General features: G+C 41.8%; 3 protein-coding genes across 4 annotated transcripts in view; all 3 read left to right on the forward strand.

Moving 5' to 3' along the window:
• LOC142399534 (sodium channel protein type 2 subunit alpha-like) overlaps positions 1-10362 on the forward strand; it is a 40675-nt gene extending 30313 nt beyond the window's left edge. The window contains exons 17-26 of the mRNA XM_075484260.1: positions 884-1001; positions 1135-1289; positions 1490-1663; positions 3554-3676; positions 5006-5278; positions 5633-5686; positions 5773-5914; positions 6171-6271; positions 6456-6726; positions 9128-10362. Of these exons, the coding sequence (XP_075340375.1) occupies positions 884-1001; positions 1135-1289; positions 1490-1663; positions 3554-3676; positions 5006-5278; positions 5633-5686; positions 5773-5914; positions 6171-6271; positions 6456-6726; positions 9128-10362 (2646 nt within the window). The remainder of the gene's footprint in view (positions 1-883; positions 1002-1134; positions 1290-1489; positions 1664-3553; positions 3677-5005; positions 5279-5632; positions 5687-5772; positions 5915-6170; positions 6272-6455; positions 6727-9127) is intronic.
• A 4312-nt stretch (positions 10363-14674) lies between these two features.
• LOC142399281 (uncharacterized) lies at positions 14675-19835 on the forward strand. 2 transcript variants are annotated; one of them, XM_075483868.1, is made up of 7 exons: positions 14675-14808; positions 15373-15575; positions 15819-15911; positions 15994-16086; positions 16156-16266; positions 16378-16510; positions 18042-19835. In XM_075483868.1, the coding sequence occupies exons 1-7, from the start codon at positions 14805-14807 to the stop codon at positions 19430-19432; spliced, it is 2028 nt and encodes a 675-aa protein (XP_075339983.1). In that variant the 5' UTR covers positions 14675-14804; the 3' UTR covers positions 19433-19835. The 2 variants fall into 2 exon arrangements, with proteins under 2 accessions (XP_075339983.1, XP_075339982.1); XM_075483867.1 differs by having other exon boundaries at positions 15994-16266.
• Positions 19836-20371: 536 nt separating this feature from the next.
• Positions 20372-25751, forward strand: LOC142398383 (uncharacterized). Its single transcript, XM_075482359.1, has 7 exons — positions 20372-20525; positions 21296-21498; positions 21626-21718; positions 22008-22103; positions 22984-23094; positions 23199-23328; positions 23421-25751. The coding sequence occupies exons 1-7, from the start codon at positions 20513-20515 to the stop codon at positions 25295-25297; spliced, it is 2523 nt and encodes an 840-aa protein (XP_075338474.1). The 5' UTR covers positions 20372-20512; the 3' UTR covers positions 25298-25751.
• Positions 25752-25996: the final 245 nt, after the last annotated feature.

Below are 25996 nucleotides of genomic sequence, written 5' to 3' on the forward strand. Positions count from 1 at the left end.
TTAAAGCAGATATGTACGGAGCGACCTATGGGTCAGATGTTTGCTGAGGTGGAGGTTGTGTTGCTCCTGTCCTGTCTGGCAGTCAGACAGGAGCAGGCCAGATGTGGAGCCAGGTCCTGTGGAACAGATTAAACTACCACAGCTGAGCAAGGCCAGGCAGGGCCAGGCTGAGATGAGCAGCCTGCTGTCTATCGCTTTCTCTTCCTCTTAACTGAGCATCAGCAGCTGCTCACTGTTAAATAAGGATATATTTTGCATGTGTAGAGCTTTAAACACACAAAAATGTCGAGATTATTGTTATTAGAATTGTTTTTTATTTTCATCAATTTCACTGTAAAGGATGCGATACTGTAAATCACAACTGATCCTGTTGATATGTGCTATGACACAATATGTCAGCACATATTGTTTCCTCTATGTCTTTAAACACTAAGACTGGTAATGCTGGTAATCTTGTCTCCGGGTCCTGTAGTTGCTGGTTAATGCTGGATAAGACTTCATAAAATTTTATTGGATTAAAGCTGCACTTTTGTCCTACAAATCATGTGAAATACGTGGCCTTTATAAAACAAGAAAATCTCATCAGAACCGTATTAAGGCTCAGAGGAGATTTAAAGGCAAGGCAGTGCATCTAGGTGAGCGGGCCTTATGAGGTGAATTCTCACTGGCTATTGGTTCATTGCTCTGTTTGCGCTGAAACTTATAAGCCAAGACCCCAGTTATTATTGTCACAGCAGTTGCTGGAAAACATCTTGAAAATCCATGACAACAAAGTGATGTGATGTACTGTTTTCATGTGCAGGAGACATGTCCTGTAAGCAGTCCAGTATGGATCTGTTAAGTGGAGAACTGTTTAGTAATACTGTGACTTCTCTTATCTCAGGAGAAGATCAGCCTGTCAGAGGGCAGCACTGTGGATCTAAGAAAGCCTGGAGAAGAGGAAGATTACTTCTCAGAGCTGGATGAAGACAATATGGAGCCAGAGGATTGCTTTCCAGACTGTAAGTGTAACATTTGAATAGAGCTAAGAGTTTTATAACCCAGCAAAAACTGCTTGCAAGATGTACGTTTTAACTTTAAACGTGGTTTTTCACTTCACGTGAATACCTTGGTTTGTTCTCACAATGACGTCAGTATGCCTGAGGCATTGTCAGTGCTGCAACATCGACACCAGCCGTGGTCTGGGCGAAGTCTGGTGGAGGCTTAGGAAGACCTGCTTCCAGATTGTGGAGCATAGCTGGTTCGAGACTTTCATCATCTTCATGATCCTGCTCAGCAGCGGGGCTCTGGTAAGGCTGCTACACTCCAAAAAGTGTCCTTGTTGAATGAAACTTAAACATATGTACATGTGGAATATTATATTATATTATAATTATATAGTAATAATATTACCTCAAAGGTGCTGAAATTTAACAACAGATGTTCATTGATAACACTCCTATAACAGGATGTTTGTTTGCATGATGAACTGTGTCATTTTCTACCGCAGGCGTTTGAAGATATCTACATCGAGAAGAGAAAAGTTATAAAGGTGATTTTGGAGTGTGCTGACAAAGTCTTCTCCTATATCTTCGTGTTGGAGATGTTCCTCAAGTGGATTGCATACGGCTTCAAGAAATATTTCACCAACTACTGGTGCTGGCTTGACTTTCTTATTGTGGATGTGAGTGACCATTTTGTTACCTCTGTTGTTTTCATTGTACTTCAGTGAAAGGATGCTGTTTTTATCGAGATCTCAGGTCAAACTGTGACAAACTGTGATTTCCTCTCCATGTAGCGTGGCTCCTGTATGTGTAGTGTATATTTTAGCGAATGCATTATCAATCTCAGAAAAGCTCTTGACATTTAATTTCCACATCATAAACCGGATATGATGGTTCGTGAAAATGTACTAATTCTACCCTGTGTTACTCCAATTTAAAAAAAAAAGACGAAAAAAACCTCAAATTTATCAGGACCTGAAGCAGTTAATGAGATGACAGGTTCCTAAAAACACACACTGAAACATTGTCTAGTTTTGCAGTTGTTCTTATGTCAGGATTTGGCCGGATTTCCCCCCCTTTTTTAAAAGGGTTTTTCCAGTGCTAGGATTTACGTTAAGCTTTGTGAGCTTCAAACATGTTTAGAGTAAATGGATGCGGCTTTGGAGTGTGTAGAAATCCAAAGCGGCCGAGGCGTCCAGCCCGAGGCCTGACTTGACTTCCTCTGATTTCACCTGCTGTTACACAGATCGCCACAGACCGCACTATTGTTAGGGTAAGTTGTAGTTAGCAGGTCCCTGGTGAGTATAAACCCTGGGATTGGACACATCTGCATCCCAAAAGCTTGTGTTTCTTCACTTGTAAGTCCTTTCAGTTGCGATATCAAAAGCCACCGTCTTGTTTCCAAATAAATAAAGTGGACGAGACGGACTGTCTGTCTTGTCCAACAAATCTACTTGGCAGTCCTTCTTTGAATTGGTTACAACAGGACCTTGGCTTTTGTATCAAAAACAATTGCAAAGCCATGTTCTCTGAGGACTATCTACAGAAGATCTGGTGTACTATGAAAAGTACACCTAACAAATGCTGCAGAACAGACATTTCTACTTTCACTTTAGAAATGCACCAGTTGAATTCATGTCTAATCTGTTATGTCTAAATCATGTACTGAATGTCCTTTGTTATGTCCGTTTGAAGAAAGTACAAATACTTTTAATCATTGCAATTACCTATTTCTCCTCCTCTGTTTATACAGAAAACTGCCCTTTTTTTGCCCATTTTTTTTGACTCTGTAAATGTTTTTTTTTCTGTACTATTGTGGAGCCAAAGACATCTGTTGTTCCGACAAATTGATTTTGAGTATCTTCTTTAGATATATTGAACAAACACATCTATACATAGACTTTTATAAAGAAATGCAGGATATTGGGCTCTTATAAGCCTTTAATTGTTTTTAAGTAATATATTGGCTCAATTGGATACAAATTGGGAGACAAATTTGGCAAAGACTGACAAAAATTCTTTATAAAACTCACTCTATTTTATATATATACATATTTATATGCATATATAGCTGAGTATGCATGCATGGATATCATTTGTCCATGTGTGCATACTTGTCTGTGTTTTGCCATCGCCAATCATGACATGAACTTTCTGTTTATTTCATTTTTAGCATGCCATTTTCATTCATAAATGTCATCTAAGGGTCATTCAACAGCGGAATACCATTTTGTTTTGTCTGTTTTGGATGTAGAATAGAGTGGTCCAAAATTTGCTGAAGTCCAAATTTGCTAAAAGAGGATACAAAAACCAAATCCAATTTACTGGGGTACTTCAGAATTTAATAGGTGGGTTCCTAACTGTGGAATGTCCCAAAATACACCACCACAAAAATAAATTAATCAAAACAAATACAAATAAAATGTTTAAATGGGTTTTTCTCCTTTAATTTTCTTTCTACATTTGGTTCTGTAAATATTGCTTTGTCCAATGCTTTTCACAGAGGTGTAAATACAACCAAAAATGTATGTATATTATGTCTCTCATTGTTCATTCTGTACTCCCTATAGGTGTCCTTGATAAGCCTGGTAGCAAACTCACTGGGATATTCTGACTTTGCTGCCATTAAGTCTCTGAGGACCCTCCGGGCTTTGAGACCTCTCAGAGCTCTGTCCAGATTTGAGGGCATGAGGGTAAGGGTCCAGTTGTATGTTTTCCTATATCCTCAGCAATCTTTTTTTTTTTGGAGGGAGATTTTTTTTTGCCCTAGTGGCCTTTTTTGGAAAGTTGCTTGACAGGAAATGGGGGCACGAAGAGGGGATGACATGCAGCAAAGGGCCCCAAGGCTTGGACTCCAACTCGAGGCAGCTGTATTGAGGAGCTTCAACATCTGTACAGCCTCTGTACCGTCCCCAGCAATCCTGATCTTGTTGACTGCTAATATGCTAATTAATCTTAGGATCAGTACCTCTGATAACAAGGTTATCAAACTGAATAATTATGGCTGCAAAAAGATTCTCATGAAATTATTGGGAACATGGCAATGTTAGCAGAATGGATTCAGGAACGACACAGCCAGCTGGCTGCTTGACCATTTTTGTCCACACTAAGAATTACCAACAACCTCTAAGTTGGTGAAGTTTAGTTCAGATTGGCATTTCATAAAGACTTTGATGGTCTTTTGACCAACCAGATGCAATCACAGCATGTATCACAGTTACATTGGTCCACAGTGCAAAACTCTGCAGTTTCACAAAATTTTGTTCAAAATCTTACAATGAGTATTTCCCACCGTCTGTATGAAGACGGTATAATGCATACATTCTACGTCTACAAACCTTCCAGCCACACAAAGGTGTTCAATTGCCATGTACCACTAAATGATGACATTGTTCACCTTGTATTGCTACACATCAATGTACAACACCACTCACTTTTCATTATCTTGCTTATATGGTGGAGAAGGGGTGTATGACAGTTACTCTACTGACTCTCCGTGCAACAAATTGCCACTGCAACACTAGTCCTGCGCATTCATTTCCACAGTCCTCTCCTTTTTCTACCTTCCATCCCACTCACTGTTCCTTACCTTTCTGCTTCACTTTCACCTGCCAATAGTTGGGGTTACGAGTTAAAAGCCAGGGGTAGAATTACTCTGCGTGGTCTGTTAAGATGTCAACAATAAACGCTAAGGTTAGAAAAGTACATATGGTTAAGGGCTACACATGAGTTGTTTAGTGATGATCATGAAAACAGGAACGTAAATGCAAATGTTAAAGGCATTTTTCCATTTGACAGGACTCTTTTTTTTTAGACTTTAGGGTGACTTGGATGATGTCTTTAGGATGTATTTCCAGTCACACTAACCTACACCTAAATCAGCAAAAAAAGTTCTCTTATTATTATTATTCACGTATCCCACTTTTTACAAGGCTTACACATAAAACAACTTTGTGTGTCAGACTGATGCGTCACCTAACTAATCAGTGATCACCTATTTCTTGTCTGTTTCTCATCATCAGGTCGTCGTGAATGCCCTTATAGGAGCCATCCCCTCAATTATGAATGTGCTCCTTGTGTGTCTCATTTTCTGGCTCATCTTCAGCATCATGGGAGTCAACCTGTTCGCCGGCAAGTTTGGAAAATGCGTGAACAGAACAGGCTTTATCCACAACATTTCTGTAATCAACAACAAGTCTGATTGTCTCGCTATGAATGACACCCAGTTTTACTGGACAACAGTCAAGGTCAACTTCGACAATGTGGGACTCGGCTACCTTTCCCTTCTGCAAGTGGTGAGTTTCCTCCTTCTGCAAAGATTCTTTTTTTTTTCATCTCCTGAAAAGTCATCAGCTGGGCAAGAAACATATCAACTTTAACAAGAGCTTCTCCAGCATGAATAATTCCTCAAAACTTTGTTCCTCTTCTGCTGAAACAGCTTGAATTCTACAAACATATCTACAGAAAGCCTTGAATGAATTCACATACGTTTTATCTTGTGTTTTTGGTTGTTGTTTTATGAGATCTCAAAGTTTTTATGTGTAACAGCTCAGAAAGACATTGCAGGGTCTGTTTTTGACAGATGAAGTCAAGTTCTCACAAAAAAGTATCGTGACGGAACAGTAAGGTTGTGTTGTATCATGTTATAGGCAACATTTAAAGGATGGATGGAAATAATGAATGCCGCTGTTGATTCAAGAGGAGTAAGTATGTCCAGTTTTTTCAGGATCTGCATTATCAATGTCTTCAAAAGTCACCAGGCGACTTATAAAACCCCTTTTTTTTCAAGGTGGAGGAACAACCCAGCAGAGAAATCAACCTCTACATGTACCTCTACTTTGTTGTCTTCATCATATTTGGTTCCTTCTTCACCCTCAACCTCTTCATAGGTGTCATCATTGACAATTTTAATCAGCAGAAAAGAAAGATAAGTATCAGCACCGCTGTCAGGCGTGGATTTGTTGATATTTGCAAGCAGTTCTTAGCATTTTAAGGTATCAGTATTCCACTACCTTAAGAATAAATTTAAAAAAAACTCTAGTATATAGAAGGGAATGCTAATACCAAGTAGCCCAACAGGTGGGGAAATAACTTGGCTTTAACTTTATGTTTGAACATTTGAATTAAAAAAAAAATGTTTGATCTCAAAAAGAATAATGTGAGATTTTTTTTTTCTTTTGTACTTAGGTGGACAGGACATCTTCATGACTGAAGAACAGAAGAAGTACTATAGTGCTATGAAGAAGTTGGGATCTAAAAAACCTCAAAAGCCAATACCAAGGCCTGCGGTATAGTTAAAAAACAATCATGTAACATTTCAGCAAGCTGGTATTTAATAGTGAACATGCGTGTAAAATGCATCCATTACTTATATGACTATTAATGCAACATACTGACATGCAAGCTTTTATAAAATCTTGCATGAGGACTGCTTTTTATTTACTAATGACTGTTTTTATTTCCCTATCTTAGAACTCTCTCCAAGCCTTCTTCTTTGATCTGGTCTCCAAGCAAGCCTTCGACATCATGATCATGATGCTCATTATTGTCAATATGGTGACCATGATGGTGGAAACCGATGAGCAGTCCGAGCCAAAGGAGTCCGTTCTCAACAAGATCAACCTGGTCTTCATTGTGTTCTTCACCACTGAATGCCTGATCAAGCTTTTTGCCCTCCGATGTTACTTCTTCACAGTTGCATGGAACATTTTTGACTTTGTAGTGATAATTCTCTCTATTACCGGTAAGAACTAACACATTGAATAACAAAAAAAAAGAAATATTCACTTCTTTATTTCCCCATTTTCATTCATTCAGTTATTGTGTTATCAACACTGAAATTAATTGAGAGAACTCCCAATGTAGGATATTTGCATTAATATTTTTGGCCCCAGTCAGGAGAGAGTTGCCTCCACTTAAGCTAACTTTGTCCACCATGTGATGCACAGGTAGTATTCTGTGGGTTAAACCGAAATTTTCTACAATCATAACTGGGTTTCCATTTACTTGCTAAGAAAATCAGAAGCAACCTTTTGAAAAGCCACAAAAAGGAAGTGTCGCTAGAAGGTGGTAATACAGGTTACATTGCCAGTGGTAGGAATTCAAAAGAAATCGTGGTCCAACTGAAAACAAACCTTGAGGAGGAAAAACAACAATAACAACAACAACAGAGGTGGACATCCACATGAGGAAAATGAACTCAGCTGTTTTTCAGGAAAATCTCTGGGAATATTTAAGATATCATATCATATCTGGGGACATGACATCTGGGGTATTTTAATCTATTATCGGGTCAAAATGCAATTTGCAATGTTATTGCCACTTTGTCGGATGTTTTGAACAAAAGCATTGGTGGAACTTTTTTTTTTAAAAATTGTTTTGGTTCACCTTTTTCTTTTTCACCCATCCATCCATCATATTCCGCTTCTCCGGGGATCGGCTCGCGGGGGCAGCAGCTTGAGCAGAGAAACCCAGACATCCCTGTCCCACTTCCTCCAGCTCTTCTGGGGGGATCCCGAGGCGTTCCCAGGCCAGCCGAGAAACATAGTCTCTCCAACGTGTCCTGGGTCTTCCCCGGGGCCTCCTCCGAGTGGGACGGGCCCGGAACACCTCACCAGGGAGGCGTCCAGGAGGCATCCTAACCAGATGCCTGAGCCACCTCATCTGACTCCTCTCGATGCGGAGGAGCAGCGGTTCTACTCCGAGCCCCTCCCGGATGACCGGGCTTCTCACCCTATCTCTAAGGGAGAGCCCAGACACCCTGCGGAGGAAACTCATTTCGGCCGCTTGTATTCGCGATCTCGTTCTTTCGGTCACTACCCACAGCTCGTGACCATAGGTGAGGGTAGGAACATAGATTGACCGGTACATTGAGAGCTTCGCCTTCTGGCTCAGCTCCTTTTTCACCACGACGGGTCGGTTCAGAGCCCGCATTACTGCAGACGCTGCACCGATCCGCCTGTCAATCTCCTGCTCCATTCGTCCCTTATTCGTGAACAAGACCCCGAGATACTTGAACTCCTCCACTTGAGGAAGGATCTCATTCCCGACCCAGCATTCCACCCTTTTCCGGCCGAGGACCATGGTCTCGGATTTGTAGGTGCTGATTCTCATCCCAGCCGCTTCACACTCGGCTGAAGTCCAATAACAAAACACCACTCTGATTCAGATCGGGGGGGCCGTTCCTCCCAATCACGCCCTTCCAGGTCTCACTGTCATTGCCCACGTGAGCATTGAACTCCCCCAGCAGGACGAGGGAGTCTCCTGGAGGAGCACTCTCCAGTGCCTCCTCCAGGGACTCCAAAAAGTGTGGGTACTCTGAACTGCTGTTCAGTGCATAAGCACAAACAACAGTCAGGACTCAGGAGTCAGAAGGGGGACCCACGTCATATCTTCGGGCTGTGCCCGACCAAGCCCCATGGGCACAGACCCGGCCACCAGGCCCCACCCCTGGGCCTGGCTACAGGGGGAGGCCCCGTGACCCGCGTCTGGGCGAAGTAAAACGTTGTCCAATATTATTTATCATCATAGGGGGTTTTATGAGCTGTTCTTTGTCTGGTCCCTCATTTAGTATCTGTTTGCCTTGGGTGACCCTACCAGGGGCTTAAAGCCCTGGGCAACATAGCTCCCAGACTCATTGGGGCACGCAAACCCCCCACGCTAAGGTGACAGCTCATGGGGGGGTTCTTTTTCACTTCCTCTAAAAGCAGTTAAAAAATGGAAGCCTGGCTCCTAATGTTAATCTAAGCCAGTGTTTCTCAATCCCGGTCCTCAAGTACCACTGCCCTGCATGTTTTCGATGTTTCCAAACCTGATTCAAATGATCAACTCAGTGCAGTGGCCTGATCAGGAGCCATTCATTTGAATCAAGTGTGCTGGAGGAGGGAAACATCGAAAACATGCAGGGCAGTGGTACTTGAGGACCGGGATTGAGAAACACTGATCTAAGCCATAAGATTGATCCAAATCACACCGTCAAGCTTGAGTAAACTTCATCCAAGTGAAATATGTTCATGGTTTCATCAATGCAAGTGTTCCCTTACACAATAGATATAGTAATTTGATTCATTTTTGACGTGCAGCTCTAAGTAGATTAAAGTTCATATTCTCAAATGTGACAAACTTCTTTTTCTCTCTGATTTCAGGGATTGTTCTCGCTGACATCATTGAGAAGTACTTTGTATCTCCAACCTTGTTTCGAGTTATTAGACTGGCAAGGATAGGACGTGTACTTCGACTTATACGTGCAGCCAAAGGAATAAGGACTTTACTGTTTGCCTTAATGATGTCCATGCCAGCACTGTTCAACATTGGCCTCCTGCTTTTCCTCGTCATGTTCATCTATGCTATCTTCGGTATGGCGAACTTTGCCTATGTGAAAAAACAAGATGGGGTCGATGACATGTTTAACTTTGAGACCTTTGGGAACAGTATTATCTGCCTTTTTCAGATCAGCACTTCAGCCGGCTGGGACAACCTCCTGAGTCCTATAATGTCAAGCCCTCCAGAGGAGTGCGACAGTACTTTTATCAATACTGGCACTAACACCCGAGGAAACTGTGGCAACCCTTCAGTGGGCATAGCTTTCTTTGTCAGTTACATTATAATCTCTTTCCTTATTGTTGTAAATATGTATATAGCTATCATTCTGGAGAATTTCAGTGTTGCCACAGAGGAGAGCACAGAGCCACTGAGTGAGGATGACTTTGAAATGTTTTATGAGGTTTGGGAGAAGTTTGATTCTGAGGCCACACAGTTTATTGAGTTCTCAATGCTCTCAAAATTTGCTGACGCTCTGTCGGAGCCACTGCGTATAGCAAAGCCCAACAAGATCAAGCTGATCTCCATGGACCTTCCCATGGTCAGTGGGGATAGGATCCACTGCCTGGACATCTTGTTTGCCTTCACAAAGCGTGTACTGGGAGAGTCTGGTGAAATGGACACCTTGAAAGAGCAAATGGAAGAAAAGTTCATGATGGCCAACCCCTCCAAAATTTCTCATGAGCCCATCACCTCCACACTGCGCCGCAAATTGGAGGAAGTGTCTGTAGTCATAATTCAGAGGTGTTATAGGAGGCATCTGATGCGCCGGCAAATGAAGCAGGCATCCTACCTCTACAGACAAATAAACTCTGAGACTGTAGTGGATGTGGAGAATGCTCCAGAAACAGAGGGGCTAATAGCCTCCATGATACAGCACTATGGTTCTATTGGGGTCACAGCGGTACAGATAACGGAGGACACACTAATATCTTCGACACAGTCTTTTGATAGTGTGACCAGGGCAGCCTCTCTGAGCCCCTCTGATGCTTTCAGATCAATATCTAGAGGCCCTGATGCTGGGAGATCTGGTGAAGGCGACGAGGAAACTTTTCTTTGAGACTCAGTTACAAAGCGAGGGATTTAATGTACTTAGTCTGTTTTGTTTACAGCTGAGAATATTGATGATAGCACCTCATGCTCAAACGGATTGATTATTTTTATTCTAGAAGATGCAGAAGAAATGTGCAATATTTTTAAGTAGCTAACAGCCTCTGTTTCAGTGGAATAACTCGGATGTAGAATAGCTTACGTAGTCATTATCTTCAAGAGAGCAGATGGAGAGCTGTCAGGTGGAACTTGTTCTCACAAAATCTTTCCCACAATGAATACTCATTTTGGAGATCATAACCAAAAAATTATCAATATCAGATATGATATCGCAAAAACTTGGGTACTCTATATGCAATTTTAACATACAGTGGTGCTTCTCAACCAGTTTTTCAGCCATTTTGAACTGTCTTTGTTTTTGCACAAATATGACAACTCCAAAGTATAAATTATAGCAAATAACTGTTCGCAGGATTGTTCTTTTTGTAAATGTCTTCTTGGCTCTGTGGTTATTGTCCAATTTCAGTCCAAAATGAGTGTCGTTAGCAAGAAAGCGAGCAAGAGGATTTGCTAAATGGTTACATTCATTGAAATTATTTTCGACACTGACTGACAATGATGTATATTTATGCTGCAAAAAACTTTGAGCATATGTACAAAGAAATATGCATCTTAGGCCAAATATGGTCATAGAAAGGAGAGAAACTTAAGAGACCGATTAAACAAATATCATTTTTTGTCAGTCATTAAACTTTGCTAACAACAAGCTAATGCTGCTATATGTTTTTAGCGTTTCTTTACTAAAGCCAAGAGCAGTTCATACAAGCAGATAAAAGAACCTGTATCATGAACCTTTGTAACAAAACTATCTATTTTAACTCAGAGTGCGTTCTCAAGGATTTAGTTTGTTTTTTTCCTGCACATACATGTCAATATTTTCTCCAAATGCACAGATGTTTTTAAGGTAATTTTTTATGTTAGCAGGCTATGTATTACTAACGTTGACTGCAGCATCTGATTAAAACTGAAGCCAATATTTGCTCATAAAATTGAGGCGACTGAATTTAAAGGCAAAAAGTAACCTAAGCGTAAGCTGAAATCATGATCTCATCAATATTTTGATGCTTTAAAACTAGTCTTAATGAGCAAAGTGATCAATCACATTATCCTTCAATACGAGCCTCGAACAAATAAAAGGATATCTATGTGTACAGTGTATATTATATACAGTACACTGCTAAAATGTAGCCTATTCGTTTTAAAACACATAATTGTGAGGAGAAGCACCGTTTTTGTCATCATTCAGTATTAAACCGCTGCTAAAATGAAGGATGTTTTTCTAGTGAAAAAGCTCTATTTACCGTTATCCAGTCACATCTAACACATTACAAGTTTAACTTGCGAGTCAGTTGCAAAGAAGGGCTGTGTGTACTAATAATACCTGATTCATGTGCCTGATTTCAGTTTTTTGTCTGCACACCTCTCTGAACCTCTCTAGGAAATCTAATTTTGATCTGATGGATGGGGGGGGGCATGAACGCACCTAAAGCTCATTTTTTTGATAAGTGTGTAAAGAGCTTTGAGGTTGTAATGTATATAAAGCTGATTTTTACCTATTTTTTTGTAAAATATTTATATTGAAAGGCCGTTTCAGTGACTCTAGTGATGGCCATAACAAGGTATGATCAAATCATATAAATATGACATGTTCATTTTTTTTTTTTTTTTTTAAAGTCTTTCCTCCTGAACATGATTATCTTCATTGCAATTAGGTACAACAGTTCATGGATTGTTTTATTGAATGATAATAAAACTCTTTTCCATATTTGTCAGCCTCCCAACTGTCAGTACAGTTTACAGTGACTCAAGCTGATGTTAACATTTACATGTATTATTTCTGAATGTACCAAACAGAAAATGAAAAGAAAGCTTAATACTCCAGGGTCTCCATCTTTACATCAGAAGCCAGTTAGCTGATTTAACCTCATTACAAGTCAGGGCAGTGTTAAATCTATCTCTCTCTCTCTCTCTCTCTCTCTCTCTCCTCGCCCATGTGTATGAAAAAAAAAAAAAAAAAAAAAACAGGACAGATGTGCACAGACCTCTGTATCTCCATGGTGATCTGCCCTTGTGAGTGTGTTGCCCTTTAAAGCTTAAATTTGTTTATAATGCCTCTACAAATGCAGCACAATCACATAAAACCTCCCTTAACATCATAGCTTAAATGTTATTGTGGAGAAATGGAGGCTCACACACACACAAACACACACACAAAGACGCCACTGTGAGATTAACCACTGTTCATGGAAAATTTACTAATAAAGTTTGAGGCTGGGAAAATAATAAAACCAAAGAAACCGGGCATAAAGCTTCTGGCATTTTCTGTCTCTAGGACTTGACCTAAAGAAAGAAGCTCCTCAAGATTTTGCTAACTTGTACTGCTGAAATAATTCTTAGCGATTAGAGTTAAATTCATGTTCAGTTGAAGGCTCCCACGTTTTTTGGTTTGGGAAAAAAAAAAATAAAAAAAATCATCGAGGGTGCCAATTTGGATTTAGCCCCAAAGAGATTTCCTCTCTCTGGTTGTCTGGGTGGTTAAATCCAACTCTGACCAGCTGGGATAGAGGGATAATCTGTGTGTTAAAAAAAAAAAAAATCACTTGTTTTAATTACACACGCATACTCTCTCTTTCTCTCTCACTGTCTCACACGCAAACACACACCCACGCACAAAGCACACGTGTGCACTTACATGCATTAACGCATCTAACGCACGCTCACTTAACGTTTGCCATCCATCCTCATAATTACACTGAATTAAATTTGGGTTTGTGCGTGAGGTGCCAGGAAAACGCGACTTGAGTGAATGTGACTTGGTAATTGATCTGATTTTTAAGCGTTTGGACATGTGGTGGAGATTAAGGCTTCATCTGAGGGAAAGAACACTTTTTAAAAAGATTAAAAAAGCACTATGTCTAATTACAGAATGCACCAGCAAAACACAGCAATGTTAATGTAATGCATTGCAAATTGCCTGCATATATATTGTGACAATGCTAATAGAAAATGCATTTAATGAATTGCTTGTTCATTTTGTGTTATACTCAAATAACACTGAGTTAAATTAATGTCACAAGTCATATTCTGTGTCCGTTATTAGCCCATGAAGATTCATTTTCTAATATGTATTTTGTTTTTTGTCTTTAAATCTTTTCATTGCAGGAGTGGAATTAGATTATATATCTATACACATTTACAGAAAATGATTTTTGTAATCAAAATATTGGCTCAGCCAGCCAGCAAAGACTATGTTGGCTGGATGGTGTATGTTCACAGCATTGGCTGATTAATAAGTCATTCTTGTTACTTGACTGTCAGTACCCCGTCAAATCAGAATCAGAAGCACTGGGGGTATTAGACTGAGGGCTATACCAATGCAGCAAAAAGGATTTTGAAAAAAATGTTAATATAAATTCACTGATACAGATTTTTACTGAAACAGATTTTGTCTTTGTCTAACAAACTTTTAAAAGCATTACATAACACAATAATATTGAAGTTACAAGCTACAGTTGGCCTGTTAGATATGGTCACAATTTCTTAAGACTGACCCCATCAAAGACACTGGGAATTTAAAAATAATAAAAGAGGAAACAACCTTTTAGTGCTCCTCTTTCAGTCAGCGTGCGCTGCAGGGACTTACTTAGTAATGGTGGCCAACACTGCCCAGATGGCCTGATGAAGCACTATCTAATTACTTCTCCCATAGATCCTGTGTTTCTGAAGTATTTGCTTGGTTGTGACTGTTTCATATCCGTCACTGCCACCACTCGGGGATTTATGAATCTACAGACATGTTGAGAGGAAGAGAGAGGAATTTTAGTCTCACTACATCCGAGTTTCTGGTAGTTTTTTTGAAAATACGAGGACAGAACTTAGTGGGGGTGCTACATTTAACATAGAGAATAAAAACTTACGAAGTACATTCATTTAGCCTTCTTTTTTTTTCATTTGTCATAAGGTCAGGGAGGTATTTAGTGGATTCCAACGAATGGGTGCCACTTCCGTCCCCTGAAATTATAAATGCTCATGAAGATAACTGTAAAATACATTTCTTATTAAGCAGACTGACTACTAGTACAGTTAGTGTACTGTAGTCAGTAATCAGTTGTACGGTACAGTAGAAGGGACAATTTTGCAGGAATCCTGAAAAAAAGATCATGTTGGACACGGACAGACAACAAGCTATAAGCACGAACAGAAATATTACAGCTGTGTGGAGCAAAAGGGCGTCAACCTAAATGTATGACACGAAGAAGACGAGTCCGGAAGTATTCCTCAACTTGAGTGACAGTCGAACCAAGAGCTGCTCACTTGTAAAGGAAAATATTATCCATTAGAAAAGATTGCTGAGTCCACATTCTGATATCGCAGTCCTTCCGGAGACTAAAAATGGGTAAGGTTTTATTTTTGTGGGGTAACTTCGCATCGGTTTAACCAGTGTTAGCTTGCCTGCTAACGTGAAAAGAGTATATCTAGGAGGTATTTTGCAGTGGAGACAACAAAGCTGCACTTTATATAGTTGTCTTATCTTCAAAATGTGTTCCAAAATTTCCACATCCTTGGTATTATCAAGTAACAGGTTTTCAATGTGCATTCCCTGGCTCATTAGGGCCAAGTTTCCTTTTAAAATAAATATAACACACTTGGGGAAAGAATTTGCTGTTAGTGCCTCTCAAAAGAGATGACACAGATCACACCTCAGTCGAAAATAAAGGAACCAAATATGATCTTTTATTGGCCCATTTTTAAAAAGAGAGCCTGTAATGTGATGACACTTAAACCTTAAAAAAATTAAGAAAAATGTCATATTGTCCACTTGTGGCTTATTTTGATGACATCATATCTTTTGCATCTTTTGACATTAGTCCACCTCCTCGAAGAGGCCCCAGTGTTTTCATTAAACTTTTATGTGACTAAACGGTTGATTAAAGAATGCTTTAAAAATAACTCCTTCCAGAGGGTCCTCTGCCCCCGTCATCGCTGCGGCTCCTGGTTCCCCCTCTGCGTGTGATGTCGGCTCTGATGTGGAGGGTGGTTCATCTGAGAAACGTCGAGCATTATGGGAAAGTGGAAGAGTTTGTGTCCATGGTAACTGAAGCCATTCCTGACATCCTGACACACAGACAGATGAGGCTGCTAACACTGGGCTTAAAAGCAAAGGTGACTCACACATCCAACTTATATCAACACTGTTGATTCAGTGTCAGAAGGTGATCATCTTGATGATGGAAGATGACAGAGCATTTGCTAATCCTTGAAAAAAAAAAAAATCAGTGCTGTGGTGTTTAAATTCAATTTATTACTGTCTCTAACATCCTCAGTTCAGTGCGTATGAAGGAAGTAGTTTGGACGAGGAGGAGGAGGCAGTTGGATCTTAACTGTTTGTGCTAAATGCTTTTGCAGATGTTGTTGCAGTTGTTAAGTTTGGAAACATCAGACGATCTTGGAGGGGTGAAAACACACTTGGACAGCCTTCTACACACTTGCTCAGAACAGGTGTGTGAGACTTTACATTCATGGGCCCTGGCTGCTTGAGAAGCTTTCTGCCAATTCAAAACATGAACATTAAACTTGACAGGTTCGTGGAGGATCTGAAGCTCTCGAAGCCAACTTTGTCAAACTTGTTCAAAGACTCCTGGAAGACTCGAAAGAAAGAGAACTCTTCCTTAAGGTCTGTATCAGTTTAGATACTAAAAGGTGCCATTTGTTGGTTGATTTTAAATATCCACTCTTCCGACAGAATGAGTGTCCGGTGGAGTATGGACCAGACTTTGACGCAGCTCTGGAAACTCTGCTTTGTGAATTCCTCACCAAACTGGAAGAGCTCGTCTTCATACCCGACTACAAGCAGGTCGAGACACCAACATTTGTTATGAAAAATAACTTTTTATACGGCATTTTTCCAGAGTTTGTTGATTCGGTTTCAGGATATTTAAAAATGTTTTTTGTTTTTTTTATAAAGACAGCAGAGTGGATTTGTGATTCACCTTCAGTGCTAGAGGAGTACATGCCATGTGAAACCAAAGATGATGACCTCAAAGTATTGCTCAGAAGCAAAGTATGCCGTGGTCAGATGGCCAAAATGGATTCCGGCGGTAAGTCTGTGTGCCTGAAATATGAGCCAACTTTATTGCTGTAAGAGTAGTGGTAAAGCGATCTGTACAGCGTGAGTAATGAGTCAGAAATGTTTTTGCTTTTCATGTAAGAAGTCTGTTTCCTTCTATTTAAAAATAAATATTTGTTATATATGTTTCAGAAAACTAAACCGAAAGGAAACTGTAAATAATATGACTGATATTGTTCACTCTTTGTGGATATTTGACGCCACATTCAGGATGCATTTGATAATTTTTGTTCAAAAGGAGGTTGTAAAAAAACCAAAAACAAATGTAAGAGGTAGTCGCTTTCATGGTGCCCACAAATGTGTTCCTTTGCTACTGCTTCATCCTCTTGTTCTTCCTCTGCCATAGGCTCCAGGGCAGACAAGACAATAGGGCTTGTGTTCCATCTAGTGGTGGAAGGTGATATTGCAGTATAACGCTGTCTGTCCCCAAAGTAACTCTTCTGGATAGCTCGTATATAATCATAACAAGTATTACTTGCCTCAGCAAAAAACAAAGGTCAGGAAATGGCTAATTCAAAGAATAAAGAAGCTAAATTAGTGGGATGTACTTGAAATATTAATTGGTTAGAAAAGACATGTCCTTAAAGGAAAACTCCGGGGCATTTGAAGCGCAATCCCATTGCTAGAGGTTGTCAAATACTGACAGTAGGACACAGACAGGTGCAAATCGGCGCTCCCTGTGTGGAGATTGCGCTGTTTGCGCAGCCTGTGATGCGAGGCTAATACGTGGTGGCTAAGGGGCAAGTGCTAACCCTTCCACGTAAAACAACAACTTGCACACTGCAGAAACGTCACACCACTTTATAAACCATCCGACAATAAAGTCACAAGCCTTACCATCAAAACCATATGCATGGTTCTCACATTACTGGCATGGGGACGTTACAAAACAACTTTATAAACAGCATGTAACTCACCGGTTTAATCTTCTCTAGAAAAACTGCGTTCAAGTATTTAAAATATTACAACAATACATGCCCAGTAATATTGTTGTAATGTTTTAAATACTTGAACGCAGTTTTTCTAGAGAAGATAATTGTTTTGTATATGTGATTATCGTCCATTGACTGTTTTGGGCTTTCACATGCGCGAGCGTACAAATAACCGGTAAGTGACATGCTGTTTATAAAGTTGTTTTGTAACGTCCCCATGCCAGTAATGTGAGAACCATGCATATGGTTTTGATGGTAAGGCTTGTGACTTTATTGTCGGATGGTTTATAAAGTGGTGTGACGTTTCTGCAGTGTGCAAGTTGTTGTTTTACGTGGAAGGGTTAGCACTTGCCCCTAGCCACCACGTATTAGCCTCGCATGACAGGCTGAGCGAACAGCGCTATCTCCACACAGGGAGCGCCGATTTGCACCTGTCTGTGTCCTACTATCAGTATTTGACAACCTCTAGCAATGGGATTGCGCTTCAAATGCCCCGGAGTTTTCCTTTAAATGAACAAACTGTGATTCATAACTCTTTCTTTTTTATTTTCTCTGTCTCTCTTCCATTAGTGCCTTCTGCCTCAGAGCAGCGCCTCCTCAAATCCTTGTCTTTTCCTGTCTCAGTGAGAGACACCAGCACCGAAAATGTGAACTCTAACACACAAACATTTGACAGCCAGAGAAAATCTGAGGCCACTATTCTTCAAGAGGCCACATTTGACATACAGGATAATAAATGGCCATCTGAGAAGGAGCCACACATTCTTAACGCCAACCAAGCAGAACATGGAACGGTAGGGAGACACACCGACGGTATTCTTGATGTTCTTGTTGTTGAGGAGTACGGAGACCAAAGCAGAACCACCTCTCATGCTCCCTGCGCATCTGCTCAGAGTCCTGTAACGTCCAGCTTTATGATTGCTCCCCCAAGGAAGAGAGTTGCCCACAGATGTCCTCAGTGTGGGAAGTGCTACATTTACCGCTATGAACTTTTGGAGCATCAGCGGCTGCACACTGGAGAAAACCCTTACAAGTGCTCTCAGTGCGGGAAAGCCTTTAGGAGGGCCTCAGACCTATCAAGCCACAGGAGGACGCAGTGCAAGAAAGCAGATTATGTTTGCATCAAATGTTGGAAAAGCTTTCAATCTGTACGGGACAAATTTAAACACCAGTGTGTTCGTAGTGTCCAAATGTTTGACTGTTCTCAGTGCGGGAAAAGTTTCAAAAGGAAGTGCCTGCTGGGTAAGCATGAGCTGACTCACAGGCAGAGCCGTGTGTTCACATGTAAGCAGTGCGGGGAGGTGTACCCCAGCATGAGTGAGCTCAAGCTTCATCAGAAGACTCACCCTCTGGAGCTGTCCAATCGGTGCAAGCAGTGCGGCAAATTTTTCAGCTCTGTGGCGAATTTGGCCGCTCACGAGCTGCGCCACACGCAGCAAAAGACACAGATTTGTGCACTTTGTGGCAAAGCCTTCAAAAATAAACAAGACTTGAACCTTCACATGCGTAGTCACACAGGCGAGAGGCCATTTCAGTGTACATATTGTGGGAAGTGCTTCTCTGTGTCCGGAAATTTGAACATACACGTAAGAATTCACACTGGAGAAAAGCCGTATCTGTGCTCCGACTGCGGCAAGGCTTTCACCTCAGCCAGCGAGCTGCAGATACACAGACGCACGCACACGGGTGAAAGGCCCTACAAGTGCCCGGTGTGTGGGAAAGGATTCACCATGGCAAGCAAGGTGACGCTTCATAAGCGCGTTCACACCGGGGAACGCCCGTATGTATGCTCGGAATGTGGGAAAGGTTTTTCCCGTGCCAGTGAACTGAAAAAACACACCATGAAACATACAGGGGTTCGACCCTACATTTGCCAGCTGTGTGCAAAGACTTACGTATGCCTGAATCACCTCAAGCGGCACCTCAAAACTCATAGCATAATCCAGACCCAGACTCTCTGATTCGTATGTCATGTTGTTATCATTTTACAAATGGATGTCTTCATTCAGCCAGTTTGTACTGATTGTGTTGGCTTTATAGACCGCGTGATGCTGTAAGACACCCTTTCTTGTAGAACTATGTTGTTGAAATGCTCGTCTTTACTGACTCTGATCCCTTTTTTTTTGGTGCGTTTTAATTGCAAACTTCAGTATTTAAACTTTGCATGCAGCTTTTGGACCTTAAGTGTCTTGCCTTTTGCTCTCTGAATTCCAAAAATGTATGTTAAAGTCATCTTGAGGAAAACCTTTGAAAATTGTATTCCTTCATGCCGTCATATACTGCCAGTTAAGTCTTCATCTGTATAAGTGTGAGTTTGTTTTATAACACAGTATTCTTATTCTTGAATAAACCACAAGAAAGTTATGGCTCCTCATCAGCAAAATGTCAGTCCAAGACCAAATATGCTACAGTGGTCTTGCAAAATGTTAATACTACTTTGTTTTCGATTTTTGATAAACTGTCTGAAAAAAAAAAGCCTTTTACACCTTTTCTTTTTCTTTTTATTCTTCCGAATTATATATGGCAATAAACTTCAAGCATAGCTTTTACACAAACTTTCAATAAACAAAATAAAGTCTACATTTTTAAATTGACTTAGATGAATTTCGAACATTTCATTTAAGATATGTTAAGAAAATACAAATAGTAGCTACTTTATTCTCTATTTTTATTCTGTTCTATTTGCTTGTTTTTCCTGTAATTGTTTACATATGTTGCAACACAATAATTTCCCAAATTGGGATGAATAAAGTACTTATCTATCTACTTTAACGTAGCGCGTAAGGTTCAATCTTCTATTATCCGGTGATGCGGTGCTTATGATTTTGACACTAATATGCGGGCTGCCCCGCGTAGCAAAACGAACTACACTTTTCAAAAAGGACACTGACTGGTCCAATGCTCCCTCTCGTGAGTAGCGTGCTTCAGGAAGAAGTTGGCGCCTGAAGCTCCGTATTCTGGTTGCTAGCAAGCTAACCGAAACGATGAAAGATAGTCTTTTTTATTGAGTTTTCTCTCCGGCGTTATTAAAGGCTCCCATAATGAACGACATGGGTATGTATTATCTTGTGAAACTCGGCCACGTTGTGTATTTTTGCGTCTTTAGCGTGTAGCCGAATTGCTGCAGAGAGGGATTAGCCAAGGCTCAGCAGGCCTCGACTATTCCCTGGAACAAGAATTGTTTTTATCCCCCAAAAAAATAAGCTGCCTCTGCTAAGCAGCAATAGCGGCCTTGTGGCTAACAGTTTAGCATCAGCGGACGTATTGCACTGGGTACAAACTTGCAATACTTTGTGATTAAAAAGCTTTCAAATTACTACACTTTTCAAACGCTGTACATCTTAAGTCCTTTATCTTCTAGACAAAAAGATACAGGTTAATTTCAACTTAAATTCCTGACGTTTCGTAAATAGTTAGCTGTCTGCAGTTTGAATTGGTAATGTCTAATCATCAAGTTGGCAGCTCACAACCCTTCTGTGTGTTTCGGTGTGTTTCACCTAGTGAATGTATGAGGGTACAGAACCTGCATGCAAACCCGGTGCTCATAATTTAGTACACAGTGCGATACATTTGGAATTAGTGCATCGCAGTCGAAGAAGTCAACCCAGTGCTGACTTCAGGAGCTGGACCTGAGCGTGCATTTCCAGCCTCAAGTCAGCACTGCTCCTGAGATATAAAGGAAAATTAATCTGCCTTTTTTTTTTTATCGTCCAAAAAAATGAGCTCATGTAACATTGTAGATAAAAACTTAAGGGTTCGGTAGTTGCGATGTTCTCATCCTGCTTTTAAGTTTGCATGATTCAAGTCTACTTTTGTCTCTGAAGAATTCAGTGTTCCCTTGTCTTCGCTGGCGCTCCTGGTCCCACCGCTTCGATTAATGTCAGCAGTGATGTGGGAAGTGGTAAGGCAGCGGAACATAAAGCACTACGGGAAGCTGGAGGAGTTTGTATCCATGGTAACAGATGCAGTTCCTGAACTGATGAGTAAAAGAGAGGGGAGACTGCTCTCACTGGGCCTGAGAGCGAGGGTAAGTGGAAATGTGTGAATTCTTCATTAATAAGAGGATAAGTGTTCAAATAAGAACCCCCCCCCCGCAAAAAAAAAAAAGAGGACGTTATGGCAAACATTCATTTTACCAATTACCTTTCTTCCAGACAACTCTAGAACTGCTGCGCTCGGAACACCCTGAAGATCTCAAGGCAGTCGAGACTCATCTTAACAGAATCCGATCTTCGTGCATTGAGGAGGTAAGGGATGCTGTTAACTTTTTCATCAACTGAAAAGTTATTTTCAACAAAAAGGGAGACACATGAACAGATTCCAATGTCTTAAGTGTTTGGATTTCCTCCCTTTGTCTTAAATGAGGGTGAATTAGTTTCTGTAAATTGTTATGGGTAGTTTTCACCATTTTCTGACATTTTTTACAATAATAGAATGCCGAATAGGTTAATTAGATACGACGTATGAATCAATGTTAAAAAATGATTAGTTGTGAGCCTTAAAGGGTCATCATCTGACTGGTGTCTTGCCTTCCAGACAAATGATCCTGTGATTGAAGCCCCGGAGGCAAACTTCATGAAGTTGGTGCAAGGCCTCATTGAAGACACAGACGGCCGGGAACACTTTCTAAAGGTAAAAACAACACGAAAGTGCAACTTGGAGGTTAAAAACCTCTGTAACTTTGGCCCCATCCCAGTTCCGCCCCATAGCCCGACCACTTCACCCTACCCCTCCATTATGGGATTTGGCCTTGGTGTTGAAACACTTTGGAAGAACCAGGCTTTTGAAAAAACATGTGACTTACAGTAACATTTAGAGATGTCGTAGAATCAGGGTTTTGTACGCTTTCTCAAACCACAAAGCCAGTTGTCAGTAGAGTAAATGTGGGAACGAACATTCAGCTCCGGCTCTTGTCAGAAAACAGCCGGACTGGCAGTCTGCCGTCGATGTAAGTTGTTCTGCTGCTTTCGAGACACAAAATCTCTGATTGAATCATTTTCACTCAACAATTATTTAAAAGTTTGTGTGGTCAGGTGCGGGCTAGTGGCGTGACATCTCCTATCGGTGTTTATGTGCGTCATATGACACGCCACAGCTTTGCCAGTGTGTTTTTAGCTTCATGGTCAGGCTTTATATCAGCACTCCGTCATCATTGGTCCCTCCATCGTGTGCAACGGTGTCCTGGCAGCCTGATGCTGAAGGATACATACAATATAAGCCGCTGTAAGGAGTAATCTGCTATTTGCTATCAGTCTCATACAAATCTGCCAGCTTTATCCCATCTGTAACTCTATGAAAATCCCCAGGTACATAATCCTCTCATCTAAAATGAGCGTTGCACACGGTGGAGTTTGTTGTCACAGAAGCGCCACTAAAGCCCCATCTCTTCACCTGCATAGTTTAAATCCTGAGACATTTTAAATATTTCAAATCGCTGTCTTTATTGCAGCTTCTCCGTGTATCAGTAGTTTATATTTTGATGAAGATAACACCCTTTTCTTTTGTCCAACAGAATGTGTTCCCTGTGGAATATGGCCCTGACTTTGACACGGCATTAGAGACTCTGGTCTGCGAGTTCTTCACCAGACTAGAGGAGCTGCTGCCTATACCAGATTTCAAACAGGCAAGAGAGTGTCATTACAGGATTACTAAGAAAATGTGTAGGGCCACTTTCAGCTTAACTTTCAACAATTCCATTTTGTCTTTTTTTTTTTTCGCTCTAAACAGACAGCATCCTGGATCAGTGCCGCCCCCGCTGTGTTAGAGGAGTACATGCAGTGTGTCTCAAACGGAGATGACCTGAAATTTCTACTCCAAAGCAAACAGTGCCATGGAAAACTCGCAAAGACCACTGTTGGTGTGTTTGTATATATTTAAGATTTACAGTGCACTGTAGTATAGTTAAATTTGTGGGGCTTTTCATTTACCCCCCTCTCATTCTCTCTGCAGCTCTGTTTCAGTCTGATGATCTTCTGATTCCATCTCTGTCTCTCCCTCCATCCTTGGAAGTGGCCATCTCTTCCCACCCAAGTGCTTGTGATGATGAGAATAATGACGTTCCTCAGATTGTCATGTTCGATGAAGAGCTGTCGACCAATCCATCCACCTCAGCCGACTTTCCGGAATCGCCCAAAAGAACTGATCTCTCGTCATCTCCTCGCGGAAGACAACAGTCAGGAATCCATAAATGCCCCGAGTGTGACAAATGCTTTAAGCATCACTCTGTCCTCATCGAACACCGGAGAGTCCACAGCGGGCTCCAGCCCTACAACTGCTCTGAATGTGGGAGAGCTTTTAGAACAGCCACTCTGCTGGCTGGCCACAGGCTCCGCAAATGTAAAAATGCTGCGTATCTTTGTATCAAATGCGGGAACAGTTTTCCGACCTCGCTGGATAAATTCCGACACCACTGCCCGAAAAGGGGCCGCAACTACGACTGCGGACAATGCGGGAAGAGCTTTCCGAAGTCGAGCAGCCTGAAGGAGCACCTGCTAACTCACGTTCAAAGCCGCCTGTTCAAGTGCAGCCATTGCGGTGTTGGTTTTTCAGGAATTGGTGACCTGAAGTATCATCAGCAGGTAGATCATGACAAGCCTTATCAGTGCAAGCAATGTGGTAAGAGCTTCATCTCCTCAAAGAGTCTGGCCAAACATAAACAACGGCATGAGGAGGTTGGGGAAATGGATGTGGCAAAATTAATGAGGGGCGGTAAACACAGGAAAAGCATCTCAGGTCACCGGACTTCCTCTGCATCTCTGTCCTCCAGGAAGACATCTGGCAAAGCCGTCTACCCACGAGGAAGAGTCACTCATAACTGTCCGCTGTGTGGACGGAGCTTTAAGTATCGCTTTGAGTTTCTTGAACACCAGAGATTCCACACTGCAGTGAAACCTTACAAATGCTCTCAGTGTGGTAAAGCCTTCCGCACGGAGGCTCACCTGTCGGGTCACAGGAAGAGAAAGTGTAAAAACGCCTCCCACATTTGCACCAAGTGTGGATGTCAGTTCAGGTCTCTGCATGAGCGTGTCAGACACCAGTGTGTGCAGCTGCTGACAAAATACGAGTGTTCTCATTGCGGGAAGACCTTCAAGATGGCCCATCTGCTCAGGAACCACCAGATGAGTGAACATCAGCTTCCGTACAGCCCCAACCATCGCTTCAGGTGCAGATACTGCGACGAGACCTTCCCCGGCATCAGCGAGCTCAAGTATCATCAGAGAGTTGATCATGAGAAACCCTATCAGTGTCAGGAGTGCGGCAAGTGCTTCCTGTCTGAAAAGTGTCTGGCCAATCACGAGCTGCGGCACAATGACGAAAGACCCGAGAGCTGCCTGGTCTGCGGTCGCGGCTTCAGGAACCGCTACGATTTGAAGCAGCACATGCGCACTCACACAGGGGAGCGGCCTTACCAATGCACTCACTGTTCCCAGTGTTTCTCCACAGCGGGAGGCCTGCGGAGCCACACCAGGGTCCACACGGGCGAGAAGCCGCACGTCTGCCCAGATTGCGGGAAGGCTTTCTCCCAAATGGGCGCAATGCGCACCCACAGGCTCACCCACACAGGAGAGAGGCCGTTCAAGTGCACGGTGTGCGGCAAAGGTTTTACAATGGCACACAAAGTCACAGTTCACATGCGCGTGCACACAGGAGAGCGGCCGTACGTGTGCTCTCAGTGCGGGAAAGCCTTCTCAGATGGAAGTGTGCTGAAGCAGCACATGCTGAACCACTCAGGGGTGAGACCGTACCACTGCCAGATCTGTCCCAAGACGTACACCTGTCTGAACCACCTGAGGAGGCACCTGAAGAGCCACTCCAACATGAACTGAATCCCGCCTGAAGGCAAACTGGGGCCGGCGCCGATAACTGAACGAGACATACTGAAACACTGCACTTGCTAAAAACTGGGTACGAAGAGTTTAATGGACCAACTAAAGCTGCAATACAGAATAATGAATGATGCTGTATGAATGTTGTGTAAATTAAGCTGAAGAGTTGCTCTTCGTTGCAATGTAAAACATTTTATGAAGGATTATAGGAACCAGCACAAATAATTCTCTTCCATCATTCCCCACCAGGCTTTGAGTGTGCGCTTCTGTTTATTTTCCTGTACATTAGTTTCTAACGCATGGATGCATTTGGATGTCAGACAGAGGACTGTTTTTTTGGAGCTCCCAAGGCGTCACAGAAGGGAACACTTTATTTAACTACTTTTGCATTCCACTCACAACGTCTCCTGCATTTCCTCTTTTCCAAAGAAAAAGGCTGAGGTGCATTACGACCCCCCCCGGCCAGCCTGCAGCTGGATCCTGTTGGAGTCTACCATCATCTCTTTTTGTGGTGTTGGCAGGACATTGTGATGTGGAAACACCACTTCCTGTGGATTTAGGGTCATGCAGAAATCTTATGAGTGAGCACAAATGTAGCCCAGAAAGGATTTCTCCTCTGCGAGATGTAGGGGCCACTGTGTTCTTTGGTTGAGCTGCTGTATGTTCATAAGCTAAAATACTGATGAAAGTATATTTTTT

The sequence above is a fragment of the Odontesthes bonariensis genome, chromosome 14 (assembly GCF_027942865.1).
Source record: "Odontesthes bonariensis isolate fOdoBon6 chromosome 14, fOdoBon6.hap1, whole genome shotgun sequence".
Taxonomy (NCBI): Eukaryota; Metazoa; Chordata; class Actinopteri; order Atheriniformes; family Atherinopsidae; genus Odontesthes; species Odontesthes bonariensis.